Here is an 18,031-nt window from a genome sequence, read left to right as displayed (position 1 = left end):
TCCTTTCTAAGGAAGGCAGTCTCACCAATGGATCCTACTATGGGGCAGCTTTAGGGGCTGTTATTTATGCTCTCTGACCCCATACACCACTACCTGCCTTGCCATAGTGGTAGGTACTCTCCCCACTCCCTCTGCCCAAGGAAGCCAATCAAGGCCAATTTCCCATGAAGTAGCCTGAAATGTAAAGCTCTGTTCTGACAAGGATGAGATGAAAACTAGCAGATTATTTATCTCTTTTACTCCTCATAACCATGGGAAGCACCTACTGTCATCGCCATTTTCAGATGTGAGAAACGGACTCAGAGCAGTCATATAACTTGTCTGAAGTCAACCAGATAGATGCTATGATTATCCTCTTTTTAAGATAGGGAAACTGAGACTTGGAGAGGTTAAGTAACTGGTCAAAGGTACTAGTAAGTAAACACAACTGAGACACAAACCCAAATGGGCCTGACTCTCAAGGCCATTGCTCTGACCACTATTCTAGACTGTCATATGGATGGTGAGTATGTGGAGGAAGCTGCTGGGAGATGAAGAGAAAGCAGATGCACAAAAAAAAGAGGCAAAAAAAGGTTGATGACACAGATGACAATGTAGTCACACTTAAGCTGCCTCAAGTGCTACCCCAACCCTGGCCTGGCTATTCAGTTTTTCCTGAGCCCCATGCAAATTGTATTTTTTCAGTAGTTTTCCTTTTCCTTAAAGTAACTTGACTGCCTTAGCCTCTGGACTGTGAAACCAAAGAAGTCCTCACTAAAAAAGTCCACATATCATTAGAGCCTAACGGTCCCTTTTGTGGAGTGCCTCAAAATGGTTACCAAACATATATTATGTATCTAACTACCTAAAAGCATCATAAAACAGGGCCTGGATCATAAAAGATAGCTGATCTAGGTGAGGGACTACGTTGTCATCTAACTAAAAGTAAACAAGAATTCTGAAGACTAACCTCCTGGATATGCTTTCCAATAACCTTGCAGCTTCTTACAATAAACGCATCCCTGTATCACCCCCCAGCTGTACAAAATTCTGCCTTTGTTTCTCTCCTTTTAATGTGACCTTCTGCATTGTCACGGACAATTCTCTCTCTGCTCTTGTCAGAGCCATAAATAAAGGATAATTTGAAGTGGGCTACCACTCTGAGCTTTATATTTGCCAGTGATATTTTTCTTTTTAGCTGTTATAAGGTAACATTTTTCCAGTTCAAGTGGAAAAAGATAACTCAGTTGATAGCATAAAAAAAACTCATCTCTATCTAAAAATCAAATACCATTAAATGTTAGGCAGTCTGATGCACACATTACATATAATATAAATAATTATGAACTAAATGTTTTGGGTTTCTGAGTAAATTCACAGTTAAGTGTTGTTTTTAAGTTACACTGAGCAGGATTCTCCCCTACATCCTCTTATGGGATTCCCCTAGCTGGAAGATCCAACAGCAATAAAGGCGATCCAGTATTATTTGTATCATGAGTTAAGTAAACATGAAATACACGGTAGAGTCCAAAATTAAAATTATGCATGCCTGCATGATTAGAGTTGTTCACAGAAGGGGAAAAAGAGGTAAACTAAAATGAATTTATTTGTAACACTATTCTCACAGACCCACCGAATGTATAGTCTTAATAACGTTTGGGGGCAAAAAAAGCCTTCTGTATCCTAATATAAGTTGCACAGTGACACAAAGGCCTGAACAGTGAAAAAACAACAAAAGAATCTTAAAATCTTTACCTTGTTCATTGTTTCCTCCATTAAGCAAGAGTTCATCATTTTGCCTTTTCAATTCTGTTATATATTTAAAGGCTTGGTCCAAGATCATATTCTTGCTCTGCCAAAGAAAATTAACCATTTAAAAGTTTCACTGAAGAGTAAGAACTTGCCAGAAGAAACTTGAAGCTTTGGTTTTATCACATATATATAATATGTATCTTTAAATTTTTTTAAAGGCACCACATTCAGAAACTTCTGTTCATCTACGTATTTATTATCTACTATATGTCAGGCTCTGTCCTAAGTACTAGGGATATAACAAACAAAACAGAAAAAAGCTCCCAATTTGAGGAATTTTATTTACATATATGTATAAAATCAAATGGTGATGTGCTATGAAGAAAAATAAATCAGAGTAAACAGGAGCCAGATAGCTGGCAGAGGTTACTCTGTGCTATAGACTGAATGTTTGTGTTCCCCTACAATTCATGCAATAACTTTAATTCCTGGTGTGATGGTATTTGGAGGTGAGGCCTTTGGAAAATAATTAGGTCATGAGTGTAGATCCCTCATAAATGAGATCAGTGCCTTTTAGAAGAAAAGACAGGACATGTGATCACTTCCTCTCTATCATGTGAGGATATAATTAGAAGAGAACCCACACCAGGAACCAAACTGCTGGCACCTTGATCTTGTACTTCCCAGACTCCAGAACTGTGAGAAATAAATTTCAGTTGTTTAAGTCACCCAGTCTATATTATTTTTCTTATGACAGCCCAAATGACTAAGGCACTCTGCTATAGAGAGGTTGAGGAAGGCCTCTCTATAAGGTGACATTTGAACACAGACCTGAAAGAAGTCCAAGGAAGTATACCCTGTGGGTATCTGGAGGAAGAGGGTTCAGGTAGCAGGACTGACAAAAGCCAAGGCTCTGAGGCAGGGTAGTGTTTGGTGTATCGGAGAATCAGTAAGGAGGTGAGTGGGACTAGAGTGAAGTATATAGTAGAAGAGTAGGAGGAGAAAAGGCCAATGAGGACCTTCAAAACCATGTAAAAATTTTAGATTTGATGTTATTCTTTACTCTGTCAACTACAACTACAAACTATTCCACATAACAAGTTGAGAAAATAATGTCACTTGATTGTGTTTTGGTGTCATGATACCAGTATAGTCTATTTCTAAACTTTTCAAAAAGATTGCATTTTATGTCAACATGTTCTTTTATTATTTATTCTTAATTAGCAATTTTTAAAACTGAAAACATAATGTGTGTATATGGCAAAAAAAAAAAAGTGTAAATAACATGAAGGGATATATAATGAAAAGTAACATTCCTTTTCACTTTAACTCTCCAGACCCATTTCCAGAGGAAACTGCTGTAAAGTTAATTGTGTACCCTTCCAGAAACATTCTATGCCCATTTTTGTGTATATATATTTTTTAAAGCCAATGCAAGCATACTATAAACAGTATGTTACGTTAGTTTTTTAATTTAAAAATATATCTTGGAGATACTTCCATGTAGCATTTAAATATATCTATTGTCATACTTTCTAAAGGCTGTACTTATTACCAGTCTGAGTCCCAAAAGAGATCCAATATAAGCAAGGAAACACTTTAGAGAGAAAACTGATGTTGTCTATTTTAAAAGCAAAAGTAGAGACAAAGGCAGAACCTGGTGATACCCACCTACAGCCTGTCTACAGCAGATGGGAGTAGGGAAGTGCAGCAATAGTGAAGAAAATCTACTCTGCCTCTGGGAGCCAAATACTGACTTATATTGCATACTCTAGGTCACGAAGGAAGTAAAATGATTACAGTTTCCTTTCAGAGAAACTTGCAGGTAAGAAAGCAAAGAACAGGAAAATAAGAGATTACTAGGAAAATAGCAATATTTATTGAGTAGCTACCATATATTGAGATATGAAGGAAGAAAAACAGTAAGACAGTGCCTACCCTTAAGTTTGAAATTGTGTTAAAGAAACAGAAAACGTGTTTCTAAAAAGACTAAAAAACACATTTACACAAGACTAAGTACCACCATGTAGGGGAGAATAAAAAGAAACTGAAGTTTAAGACCTAAGCTGAAGGAGATAATGCCGAGAAGCCAGCAAACCGATCCGGCCTTCCAAAAGCCAGGTCAGGACTGGGAAGTTCAGGACTGGGAAGCTCCAGCTCCCACGGAAGGTGGGGTGAAGTATGGGGTTAAAACTGAAAGGACTGCTGGAAAGACTCTTCTTGTGCAGGAATAAGAACCAACCCCCGCACGTACATTCTAAGCAGCTGGATGACTTCCCTTTTCTGCCCTGACCACAGGAGACAAGTTTATTTTCTGTGAAATGTGAACCAGAGAATTTCAGCCTCAGGGATACCTGGCACAGAAGTGAACAAGATGAGGCTCCCGAGTGAAAACAGGGGGGTAAAGTAAAACTCTGCCTCCAAAAGCATGAGATTCTCCAGTTCCCAGAATAATGGCAACTAGCCTCAGACTCCTCTTCCAACCATTCCCACTGCTAGGTAGAGGGATAAAGAATCCTGCTCTGAAAAATAAAAATAAAAAAATTAATAGCTACCCCTAAAACTAAACAAAACAAAAAAACTACATATACTGATATTTTTGAGTTTCACAACAACAGCAGTTCACTACCTAATCACTCAACAGTTAAGGCCACCAACAGACAAGCCTAGGCAATCAGCTTTTAATACCTTATTCTCAAAAATGAAAAAACAACCAAGCATCACTAAACATGTAAGGAAAGTGAAAAACAGACATCAAGCCAGGGGTGGTGCGACTGGGAGGGGTAGGAGGGGGAGGTTGTAGATCAGAAGAAACAAAACCAAGACAACACAGAATAGAGGGGAAAAAAATTAAAAACTCTATATAACATTTTCAGAGATGGATAAGATATTATATCCATGAAACAAATATGTAACATGAAAAGAAACGAAAAGAATAAGACAAAAGACTCTTGGAAATTAAGAATATGAGAGCTACAATTAAAAACGGAAGAGCTAGAAGAGATCAACCAATTGAGATTGAATAAAAAAAGGGTAGAGGGTTCCAGAAGTAAAGTCTCAAAGGGAAAATGTAAATTATATGGTACATTTGCCCATGTAGAAACTGTACTAAGAGACTATTGGAAGTGTGGAAAAAATTAAAGATAGGTATATAGAAAATCAAGCAAATGAAAAACAATGAGGCAATTATTAACTCCAAAAAACAAAAATCACATATGAAATGAAACATAATATAGTACTCTTTAATCAACAATAAACGTTTTCACAGTCATAATAACAGAAAAACTGAATATCAATTTAATCAAAAGTTGTGGTAGAATCATTTTGTGAGGATTAGACAAGAGGAAATCAAGGGAAAAGCATAATAGAAAGTCAACAGATAATATGTAAAATGGAAAATAAGGATATAGTAACATAACCACATTATTTCAAAATATAAAGGTAAATACTAGAAGAAAACAATTGAGAATGATTGCTTCTAAGAAGCTATATTAGAACTGGGAAGCAGTAGACAAGACACTGTTTAATGCTTTTTTTGTGCTATTTGCTATATGTATATATTAATTTTGTATATGTTAATTAAAATTAATTTTAAAAGCTTAATGCAAATTCTGATATCCCATTACAATGGAATACTACATAACCATTAAAAAAAGAAGAGATCACATTTGAAAAAGCTTATTGTGTACCACTGAGTAAAAATGACAAAGCAGATCATGAAACTATACAGATATACCCATAAAGCAATGCCTGGAGAGATGTGTTAATAACATTTTTAATAGTGGTTATAATTTCAGCGTTGCGTGTCAATTTATTTTTAAACTTTTATGCTTTCTCTATTGTTTCCATTTTTATTGTTTTGTTTTGTTCTGTTTTCAATGTGCACTCTTTACCTTCATTATCAGAAGAAACAAAAAGCTATCTTCATTAGGGAAAACTGTCATCTTTAATACACTAAGATTTAAGTACTAGTGAAGGTTGATAGGGCATGGAGAATAAAATAAAGAAGAAACCCTTAGAAGATTCTAGGTAAGAATTTAAGATAGTAAAGGGCATAGTTGGCAGAAAATAAAAGAAATACTTGGTGAATACACTGGCACATATATAACTGTAATCATGGGACCAAGTAATTCAAGATTTTAAAGATCTAGAAATTATATGGTCCATTGATCATATAGAAAACTGTAGTAGAAGACTGTTAGAAGTGTAGGAAGAATTAAATATGGGTATATATAAAATTAAGCAAATGAAAAACAAGGAGGCACTCATCAACTCCAAAAAACTGGTAATGACAAGGAACAAAAATAATCATTCTGAACATGGAAACGACAGGGAATTATCTGTTCACAAGTTATGAATGAAAATAGGACTAGAGTTCTTACCTGCTTCAGTGCAGGGGAACATGGGATCAACTCTCCTATTCTGTTAATCCCCGCATTGATTTTCTTCTTCCTATGCCTCTCCACTAGATAGAGAAAAAAAATCCATTTATCAAACCTTACAGTACTACAGCCAAACTGCCTCATTCTCCCTGGGTAAAGAAATTTTAGGTAAAAATAAAACAAACAAACAACAACCAAAAAAAAACACTAAGATCTTATCAAACAGTATCTACTAAAGAATAACTGTAAAATAATTTCTAAGGATGTCATATTTCAAATCTAGTGTTATAGAAATTAATATAAGCAATACTTTTATTAGCACTTTAAAGAATGATCTATAATAACTAAATTCAAATTATAAACAGAAATTGCTAATAATATATTACTATTAAGCCATTATCATTATATTTCAAGTAGTTACTAGAGATTTTAATGATAACTAAATTTCAAGAACCCACTAATGAGTTAAATTGCTAGAAAGCTGCTTCTTTACAGCAGATGGGCAAATGAGACCTTTCTAGACATATTCAAACACCCTTTAGGATGACCAGAAGACATTTTTGGAATCATGTTATGACTTAAAATAGACAAGAAAAAGCGCTGGTTTTTTTTTTTCCCCCCTGTGGGGGTCTAGGCTGTTCACTTTGGCTACATAGATTTTTTCCCATTCAAGAAACTGGGAAACTGACAACTTCTCAGTTAACTAAGAAATGTTCCAGGCTTGCATGCTACAACTTTAAAAATTGTATGGAAAGTGTGAGAAAATACAAGAGATAAGCTAAATAATTTCTGTAAGACACCGTTGGTAGAAACATTAGTCTTGGCTATTTTCTCTTAGAAAGTCTTCTAAAATTTTCCTTTCTAACAAAGAATTCCAGTCCTTCTAAAAGAATGATCTTTCAGATTGTAGCATAGGTAAATCTTGCTTTGCAAAATATATACTTTTTGCTTCAGAATCTAGCAGTAAGGACGTCCTTTTCAATGACATCTAATTACTCTCTCTTAATCAATTACTATCAAGACACATTTATAGCACCATGTGACAGATGATTCTAATAAAAAGATTGAGTTTACATAGCCAAAAAAGATTAAATTTAACATGGCTAATTTAGCATGGCTAAAAAAAAGCAAAGCGATAAAGTACAGCTCACCTTTCTTCTGCATTCTCTAATAGTATTTGTTGTTATCTAAAAACAGATTTTTTAATGTGTGGAGGTAGAAACAAAACAAAACATTAAGACTCTTTATCCACAGTGATAAAGGGGTATTCAAAGGCAGGAAACTCCCTTCCGGGGAACAGCAATATCCTACCAGTGTTCAACACATCTCTCCACAGATAAAATTTTCCCCAGAGTCCTTTCCTTAGGGAAAGAAAGATATCATTTATAGAGTAATTGAAATTAACTTCTAAATTTTTTTTTAGATCTGACTGTAGATAATCCTTAAATTATCTAAATAGACAATAAATCAGAAGATAAGCAAGCCCTCTTCATAAGACTCGGGGGTGTTTTTTCAATTAAAAACAATAAAGGAATACTTTCCTAAAACATAATGAATGATTCCATGCTTATAACATAAAAACTTATAATCAACTGCAGTATAATTTTATTTTTAATGCAAAAAGGTTAACAAATAAAATTTAAATTGTTGTTTCTACCTGCATTGTGTGTCTCCCGGTTTTTCTTTCTGAAAAAAAGAAAGAATGTAGATAAAAGGAACATGAAAATAATGGGAAAATATTTTCACCACCTTATATTTTGAGACATAAAAATAAATTTTATGAATTCATATGTGTTGCATCAAACAATCTGAAGAAAATGTTCTTAATATATATTATGGTATGAAAACTTAACTGCAGATACATCAATATAAATTTAAAAACCCACAATTTCTGAAAGCAACTGCAATTCTCTATTCCTAAATACCCAGAAGTCATTCGTTGGGAAGTAACTCAATCACTGAAAACTAACTATTTAAAAAATGTAACTAAAGAGCTAGTCAACTCTCAAAGAGATGTGTCAAGTAGGTGACTTCTGATGTTTGCCCTGGCACTCAGCCCAAAGGTGGGAATATGTAAAGGAGACAAGCAACAGTAGAGAGGAAACTTGAAATCCCAAGGGAAATGTGGCAGCCGCTAACACCCATGCACTGACAATTGGCATTTGAGCTATCTTTTACATTTATGTACCTTAGGTTATCCAAATTCTTAAATTTTCTTAAAAGCTAATCTACTGAAAACACTGATTTTCCCTTTCAAGTACAGTTAATCAATATATTAGCATTCTCTAATAGCTATTTGGTAAGGAAAGAGAACAATTTTAATATTAATGGAAGCATTGGGCATGCAATTCTAAGCAGAAATATTGGCCAAAATATTAGAAATCCAGAAGAAGGGTTATACAAGAACCAGAAATAATATTATACCGATGTACATATTGGCATTAATGGTTTCTAATGTCACTAAATGTCCATTCGAACCGACTTCAGCCTAAGTGAACTTACTGTATGCAAGTAAAAATTTTAGGAGAAACTGAGTGCCATTTTAGTTGTTACATTGCTGGTAGAATATGAAGGACAGGTAAATTTTAACTATGTACCCCCTTCCATAAACCTATTTCTATTTATCCACAAATAGTTTTGAAGAACGATGGTTTGCTAGGCATCCAAGTTCCCAAATGACAACCTATTTAACAAAGTAGGAGCTAATTCTTCTTATCTTCTGAAACTATATTATTTTTGGACTGTTGCTACATACCTGTGCTGCTTTTTTGTAGGAGTCTCATTCTCTGTCATTTCTGGCATGGTTACAAAGATAGGAACCTACAAGGCATGGAAAGACACACCAGAAAATTTAAAGTCATTATAGTATCTTAGAGAAGCTGATTATTAGCAATTTGGTTTGAATACCAAAATGCTAAAAAATAACAGCAACATCATGAAAAAGCACTGGATTAGGTGTCATGGTTAAAAAAAAAAGGTATAATAAAACAGAACACAAAATATTACAACCAGCAGATTAAGAACATGGTGAATGTCAAATGTGAGACATAGCCAGAAAGTGCTTAAGAAGACTGGAGTAGAGAAAAATCATTATGGCTTGGGACTCAAGAAAAACTTAAAGGGAGTATCAATTTGAGGAAGACCTGGAAAGACAGGTAAAACAGACTTGAGTTGGAAGAGTATGTTTTTGTTCATGATACTGTTTATTCATGATACGAAATTTAAACTAGAACAATGGTCCCCATTACTGAACTCAGGGTAAACTAAAGTGACAGACAAGCAGACAAACATGTAACATTCCAAACATAGAAGCAAGCAATCATTCATTAATTCACTTATTTGCGAGGCTTCTTTCATTTCAAACTGTTAGAAGTCTTATGTTTTCATTTGGGAGTCATTAAAATCTGAGTATGAGTATAAAAATTCTATTTATATTTTAAAAATCATGATACTAAAGAATATATGTACTATAAGGAAATATAAACATATGCCCAAAATGTCTCAAAGCAAATACATTAAAATATTAATGATAGTTCTATAGGGCCAGCAATATTAGAGCTGATTTCTTTCTCATCTGTGATTTTTGAATATTTCATAACGAAAACTTGAATGCTTTTAAATCCCAGAAACTGACAACCTTTCAAAAGAGGTCTGTCAAGTTGGGCTACCTGTTCTAGTATACTAGAGGACGTGCAAATGTGGCTGCCCATTTTCTCTCTGAGAAAGAAAGAAGGCAAGCAACAAGTATGGAATTGGAAGTCAGCATGATTTTAAAATCTGGTTCTCCCATTTCCTAGCTGTGGTCTTGGGCAAGTTATATATTTTCTTGGAATCACAGATGTTTCATCTACAAAATGGATCATAATCACAGTATGTAGATCATTGGGTTGTTTTAAGAAGCAAATGAAAGAATGAAGGAAGGGCACAACACAATGCCTAGCAAGCAGTAAGAAGAATTCAGTAAATGTTAGCTATGAATAGTAATGAGGTATTTCAGGTAAAGGCTTTAACCCTGGGAAAGAGGGTGAAGGTCCTGGGAAATAAGGAGAAGTGAATGCAGACAGTCATGACAGAGCACTGACTCAAGCAGCCTGAGGAGAAACGTGTGCCCAAGACCCATTTCCAGCAGCTTATTCCACCTTCTCCCTAACATTTGTGAGGGCACATACCCACCTAAAAGCAACATGCTCACATTAGATAACCATGTAATGATAATGTGGGACAGGTAAGTAAAAAAGTCCCTGTCACTTTTCTCACCTAAGGGCTTGCAGAATTTCTTCACTTTTGATTCCTGGCTTCCAATACCTCCCGTTTCTGATCCAAATTTATCATCTTCTGCCAGAAGATGGTCTATAAGTTATGTTTTCTTCTTACTACACAAGAGAAATATCAATGTTTATAGCAGCATGTAAAACAAGAATTGATAACCTATAGCATGCAGGCAGATTTTCAGTGGCACATAGGATGATCCTGAATTCCCGGCCCCTTACTTGCAAAATAATGAATGTAGCTGCTTTCAAAAGTCACTTTCCAATAGCTTATCCAAAAAGATGGTAGTACTGCAACCAGGAGGTGATTCTCTCCTTTCTCTTATGCCCATTGTGCTTTAAGTTCTGGTTCTCCACTGAGCTCTTATACTAAGATCTGTCCATGTGCAGATAAGGGTGAAATACATGGTGATAGAAGATATAACTTTGGGTGGTAAACACACAATGCAATATACATATGACATATTATTGAACTGTACACTTAAAACCTACGTAATTTTATTTACTAATGTCACCCCCATAAGTTTAATTTTAAAAAAAGAGAAAAAAATCTGTCTTTAATTCTAAAATTATCTTTCATTGACTCTCCTACTCCCCCCTCCTCTCATGAGAGTAACTGAAAAGTTACACAAGGACTTTCCACTAAGGCAGTGACGTTAGGAAGACAGCCCTCAGATATGTGTATTACATGAACTCTGCCTTAATAAAGAATTAAAAGCATTTATTTGAGCAAAACAAGCTGAAATGGAGAGACAGATTCAGGTAGCAATCTAAATTGTGTTCCACTGAGAAAAGGGGGAAGCTACCTATCATAAGGAAAGTTACCACCCAGGTTCCCAATTAAGTCCATTTTATGTAAATGAGGTACTCATTTCTGGTTGGATAGGGCAGAAAGAGGAAACCAGGATTTCCCTGCAGTGGTTGGCTCAGACAGCATAAACAAGCAGGGCATAGTGCAGGAAGCCTGAGTTCAGTCTGAGGTTTTTCCGTGCAAACAGAGTACTTGATGAGATCCTGTCAGCAAGTGGCTGCTAGACTCTTATTATTCATAAAATTTGGGCCCTTGGTCAATCATTGTGAGTCTATCTCAGCAGATAAATCCTTTCTCGGGGTTCACATCAAATGAATCTCTTCTTGGCATCCACGGCTCTTTAAAAATGTAGATTTGGGGACTTCATCCCAGACAAATAAAAAGCACAGGGAATCCGTATTTTCAACAAGGTCTCTGGGTGATTTCTCTTTTTCTTCTGCTCCTCCTCCTCCTTCACTTTTTTTTTCCTTAACAAAAAAGTTTGAGAAACTTAGCTCTACATTAGGGCAATGTTTCCTAAATATTCCTGATAAGAATTATCATAATAATACAAATAAATTCTTGGCCCATCCCAGACCCCTTGAATCAGTTTAAGGAATTTCAATTTTGAAAGGAAAAATGCCTAGGGTGATTCTTATATAGAAAATTTAGAAACAGAGGCAAGTGGCTTTAATTGGTGAAATTTCCAGCATCTGATTATTTGGGATGTGGCATGACAGTTGACAACATAATTTAACCTATAAATCAGTAAGGTCAGATTTGCCTCATACCCATGAGTCAATGTTTGGTCATTACTACCAAGTTCTAGTTGCTCCCTGGTAGCACTTTTGAAAATCTGCAGATTCATGTTACAATTAAGATACGTAAAAGTTCTAATTTTCTAAACATCTAAAATCTTAGAGTAAATGACACTGTGATGAAAGCCAGGCGTTCAACTGAAAAAGAAATACAACTGCAAATCAAAAATATCCAGTTTACTAAATGTCACTACAAACATCCATCTCAAACCACATTTTAACCAATTCAATTACATCTAATTCCATGCAAAATTATTTCCGCGTCCAATTCTTTCTGGTATCAAAACTGCATTCCTAACATTAAAAAGAACATTTATTGGAATAAGGAACTACATAATTTTGTCATAAATCCTTGTCCACTTATTAACTAATCTAAGGAAGCGGCACTTTTAGTACAATATTTATTTAAGTATATACAAATATACCCTTTAAAATATTTAAAGTGCTATGGACAAAAAAGGGGCTCCGTTATAAATCTAACCAAAAGTGACCTCACAGGGTGATCTGATCACAAATTCCTAACTGGGCAGGTCATGGTGGGCAGCTATGCCCTAGGTCTATAAAAGATTTACTTTCGCCTTAAGCAAGCCCTGTCCATTGCTCTTGTGATTCTAAGTTAACACACCTGTGAAATGCCAGAAGTAATCCTCTTTTCCAGAGACCTAGAAGAGTAACCACCCTTGAAGGAACACATAATCTTGTTAACTATACTATAATCCAATCAGAGATTTCCTTGCCTTTCTCTCTCCCACCTTCACATAATCTTCCTATGTTCCCTCCTTCCCTAGATTCCAAATGTATAAAAGAAACTGCAAAATTCATTTTCCAGAGCATTTGAGATCTTGAGATCTTGCTTCCTGGCAGGGTGTCAGTTCTGTTCAATTAAGCTCATAAAAATTCTCTACAGGTGTGGATATTCTTATGTTGACAGTGCCATGAATTTTTAAAGAAAAACTTCAAAATGTTACATTAGTAATATATGAATTATTATTTTTCATGGTAAGAAAGGATTATTTCTGAAATTAGTCAAATCCAATGGTTCTCAAAGGGGGGGCTTCAGATCATTTACATTAGCATCACATCTTTTAAAATTTTTTCCCCTTGAGGTAAAGCTTACACATAATAAAATGCATAAATCTAAAGTATAACATTCAATGAGTTCTGACAAATGTACACACCTGTGTGATCCAACTCCTATCAAAGTACATCATTAGAGAAAGTTTTCATGTGACTCTTCCTCATCAATTCCTTCCCCTCCTTCCACAGAGGCAACCAATGTTCTCATTTATTTCACCATAGAACTTTATAATGTAGTAACTGAAAATTCTATTGTCAGTTTTACTCAGCTTGCCATTTTTGAAATTCATCCAACAGTGCTTTTTACTACTATGAATACATATTGTGTGAGTTTCAAACAGTTTCTTTATTCATTTTTCTGTTGTTGAACACCTAGACTGTTTCCTTGCTTGGGCTATTATGAATAAAGCTGCTATCCATGAATGTTCTTATATGTCTTTTTGAGGATATAGTCTTTCATTTCTTTTGGGTAAATATCTAGGAGTAGAATTGCTTATCATATACCCTATAGTTCCAATCTAGGTATTCAGGCAAGAGAAATGAAAGACTATATCCACAAAAAGACTTACATAACATTTATCACACTTTCCCCAGAGTGATGGTACCATTTGCACTCCCATCCTCAGTGCAGATTAACTATAAAAAGATTTCTAAGAATGTTATATTTCAAAACTAGTGTTACGGAAATTGATAGAAACAATATTTTCATTAGCACTTTGAAGAATGGGATCTATGATAACTAAATTCAAATTATATATCTGCTTTCTTTCAGTGTATAATTTCAAATTTCTATTTAGTTACCAGTCATCCCCAATTTCCCAAATACAAGGAAAATATGAAGTCACTAAAAATAAGTACAGCATTTATTTAGGAGAAAACTCAGTCTAACTGTTTAGTGGAAAAGTCTGTTTTCTTCTCACCAAAAAGCAAATTAATAGCAAAGGTTAATTTAAATGGTGTCTTTAAATACAGTCCAAAACCTAATTCTTATCATAGAATTTTCAAGTCGAATTAAAATGTCTGAATTGAAATATTTTATGGCACATTACTTAAACATTATTTGTCAGTTGTTTGAGGAAGATCTTGTTTTTGCTGTTGTTTAATGCATTCCTATGTATTTTACAATTATTTAAAATGTTTTATGAAATGGCTACATAGATATGCAATTTTTAAATGTGTTCTATTTCTTTATATGAACTCTCTTAGTAAATCCTTACTCCTCTCCAATCAAAATGACTTGCCCCACTGAACTAGAATATAATCCAAAAAAATTATCTCACGACTAATCTTAAATCCCCAGTCTGGGTCACAGCCATTATACTATACTAGTCTATTTCGCCTCTACTTATTTTGATCACCTTGCTTTAACAGTTTTTCCTTACAATAAAAGTAATATATACCTAGAAAACAAAGGCACGGAGAGAAAATTAAAACTACTCTCAATCACAATACTCTACAAGAATCCACAAGAATCAACGTTAACACTTTTTGGATTTCCTTGTGGATTTTTTCCTACACACACCTCATTTTTTATAAATGCGAGACCACAAGCAAGGTTATATTCTCCTTTTTACTAAAGGTGAGTATTTCTCCATGTCATTAAATATTCAAAATCATGATTATAGCATTTATGTTTAATATCACATATATATCATCTATCATCTTATTTAGTGCTTTAGGCATCTACGCTCTCTGTATTTTGCTATAGGAGCTACTGTTCACATTTATCTTCTCCAGCATTGTCAGTTAATAATCCTCTACCCGGAATGTCCTATTACCTGGTCCAACTGTTTCAATTCACTAAATCTTGACCCAACAGCACTGTAGCCCAGGGATAGCAGAGGGTGCTTTTAACACCCAAAGTAATCCTTCTTCTTCGTCTGTGGTTTCAGTAGCAGCTTTCCATCTCAATGGGAACTTGAGTCACTGTTTATGAGTGTGCTATATTGTTTTCTGCTTTGTGTAACTGCTATCAGAAGTTCTCATCTCTTTTACCATCAAAGAAATCTCACATCCTTTAACAATGTCTGTTGGCTCCTTCCTGTCGATATGTCACCATCATGTTCGGCACAACAGTATTGGAGGTTCATAATGCCAACCATAGGATACTATGACATATATAAGAATATGAGATAATGAAATCCTGCCACTAGAGATTTCACTATGAAGTTGAGTCTAACTATATCTCAAGAGAAAAAAAAAAAAAAGAGCCAAAAGTATAATTTTCTGAATACAGTTTAATTTTTATTTTTAAACTACACAAGTAACTTTATTTTTGAGTTATAATTGACGCATAACATTATATTAGTTTCAGGTATACAACATGATTTGATATTTGTACATATTGTGAAATGATCACAATAAATCTAGTTAACACCCATCACCACACAGTTACAATTTTTTTCTAATGAGAACTTTTAATATCTACTCTCTTAGCAACTTTCAAATACACAGTACAGTATTATTAAAAATATATATTTTTTGAAGAATATACAGAAATATATAGTTAACTGGAAAAGTTACTTGGCTCTCCAACTATACTCTTCAGGAATAGCAACTGTAAATAGTTCAGCATTTTTTAGACCTTTACCTTGCTCTTGTCCAGGCAAACTATAAATACTTCTGGCTCCGAAATTATATCCTGCCTAAATTCAAAGGGAACGCCATGATTTAACGCTTTTTTTTTTTAAATCAATTGCAAAAGTAATTTTTGCTCTTTGTAAAAATTTTAAACAGCTCAGAGATATATGAAATACCAGTGCTTCTCTGCTTTTAACAATCTAATAGTATCGATTTCAGACATTTCCCTATCTATGTATGCCCAAGTAATTACTTATGTCCAGATTCGCAACTGTTACACTGAGAGGAGGACACATGAAATGCAAATAGTATCAGTTCAAATCTCTTCTGTGGGGTGATCCTACCTACTCCATGGATAAAATTTAGGGCACATCCCATGACTTTACTGGTCACAGTTATATAATAAAAATACACTAGTCATTTCTAGTCACAAAACAACCCATTGGGAATATCTTAATACATTTGAGATATTGCCTCTGTAAGGAAGGCCTGAGGCAGAATGCCCACACCAGCTCCGTCCTGACATATTCTGGACGAATATCTGGTCCACAAAAATACATACTCTATAATACACCAACTCCTAGAAATTTACCCCACAAGTATATTCATGTATATGCACAAAGACATTTATTCGAGGATATTCAAAAGACAAAGAAAGGCTCATTACAAGGAGACTGATGAAATATGTCACCATGTTATGTTGAACCATCTGAAATTGTCCATATTTGATCTTTTCTGCCTCTAGAAACTGCAATTTCGGATGTTTCACTCTAATAGTTCTACCCACACAATAGTTATATTGTGTTCTGTATCCCCCAAATTCTTATGTTGAAGTCCTAACTCCCAGTACTTTGGAATGTGGCTATATTTGAGATAGGTCTTTAAAGATGTAATTAATTTAAAATGGAGTCATTAGAATGGGGCCTAATCTAGCGACTGACATCCTCATAAGAAAAGGAGATTAGACCACACAGACATAAGGGTGACCACTGGAAGGTACAGTAAGAAGGTAATCACCTACAAGCCAAGGACAGAAGCCTCAGAAGAAACCAAACCTGCAAACACTTTGATATTGGACTTCTAACCATCCGAACTGTAAAAAAAATAATTTTGTTGCTGTTCTTTAAGTCACAGTGTGTATTTTGTTATGACAGCCCTAGCAAACTATATATGGGGGGGGGGGGGGTGCATACACACACACACACACACACACACACACACACAAAGAATGCGCCAACTTCCTCTGGAAGGATTGCCTTGAGGAGAAATGGGGGACAGGGTGGCCAGGAAGACTTACTATACATTCTCATATACAATTTTAATTTTTCACCACATGCATGCCTTTTCCCTTCCAATATACACATTAATTTTTCAGTCTTTCTAATAAATCCGTTTAAGACTATAATATTTCTTCAAGGTACAACTTTGTCCACAGGCTATAGATTTTTATACATAATATTTTCAAGACATTAATTTTTAAATAGTATGTAATCTTGGTTAAATTTTAAACTATTTTTAAAATACTATACTGAAAGATAAAAAAGTAAATATTACCCCTAAGCATATTTCTTTCATTTGAGATGGAAAATTTAAGACCCTACTACCACTTATTCAATTCCACCCCCTTCAAGTTGGAAACCGATTTGATATTAGTTTTCTTGATCTTTCTACAGAGTTTTCTATCTATCTATGCACTTTCACATGCACATAAATTTTTTTAGAAAATGATATTATGCTATATATGTCATTGAAACATGCTTTATTTTTACTTAGAAATATGTTTTCCTGGGGGGAGGGGGAGGCTGTAATCAACATCTTTTATATATTTATTAGTCCAAAGGCAATACAAGATATCTTATTATTGCTTAACTTGTATCGCCTTGATGACTAGTGAGACTGAATTCCTTTTCACATTATGAATCATTTTTTTCAATAATTTGCTTGTTTTTATTATCTTGACTTTTTTTCTTCCTTGTAATTTCAGCTTTTATATCCTCTTCAACCTGAGTTGAAAAAACTTGTGAAATAAGTTATGTATTTGCTTCCCCTTTTGTTAATTTCATGTGTGAACTGTTTCCTTACAATATGATTAGCAATAAATATTTTTTAGAATTTGAGATTTTCTTTGTAGCCCTCATTTATTTTAAGTGTTAGATAAGTATTTAAGAAGAGTATATATTATTAGCTCCTTAGGTATAAAGTTTTATTAAATATTTTTAAAATTAAATATTTGTTGTCTAGAATTAAACTTTGCCTGGTAACAAATTAATATACATTTTCTTTCATTCGACATTTACCTGCAGAGTATATACTTGTATTTTAACTTTTCTGTATTATTTTGTTTTTATATTTGTCTGTAGCAATACAAATCCAGAGATTTGTTTC

The 18,031-nt window shown here is 34.4% G+C and overlaps 1 protein-coding gene across 2 annotated transcripts in view; it reads right to left on the bottom strand.

The window, feature by feature from the left end:
- Nucleotides 1–18,031, bottom strand: part of USF3 (upstream transcription factor family member 3) — a 38,938-nt gene that overhangs the window by 12,772 nt on the left and 8,135 nt on the right. Inside the window, exons 2-6 of one of the 2 annotated variants that reach the window (XM_016150674.2) lie at nucleotides 10,371–10,486; nucleotides 8,869–8,933; nucleotides 7,771–7,799; nucleotides 6,114–6,196; nucleotides 1,735–1,831 (exon numbers count right to left, since the gene is read on the bottom strand). In XM_016150674.2, coding sequence (XP_016006160.2) covers nucleotides 1,735–1,831; nucleotides 6,114–6,196; nucleotides 7,771–7,799; nucleotides 8,869–8,915 — 256 coding nt within the window. In that variant the 5' untranslated portion in view covers nucleotides 8,916–8,933; nucleotides 10,371–10,486. Of the gene's footprint in view, nucleotides 1–1,734; nucleotides 1,832–4,085; nucleotides 4,254–6,113; nucleotides 6,197–7,770; nucleotides 7,803–8,868; nucleotides 8,934–10,370; nucleotides 10,487–18,031 lie in introns of those variants that run through there. The other variant, XM_016150675.2, reaches the window with a different exon arrangement.

Source organism: Rousettus aegyptiacus, unplaced genomic scaffold (genome assembly GCF_014176215.1).
Source record: "Rousettus aegyptiacus isolate mRouAeg1 unplaced genomic scaffold, mRouAeg1.p scaffold_m13_p_4, whole genome shotgun sequence".
Lineage (NCBI taxonomy): Eukaryota > Metazoa > Chordata > Mammalia > Chiroptera > Pteropodidae > Rousettus > Rousettus aegyptiacus.
The sequence above is the reverse complement of the archived record's forward strand: the minus strand, read 5'-3'. Positions and strand labels throughout refer to the sequence as shown.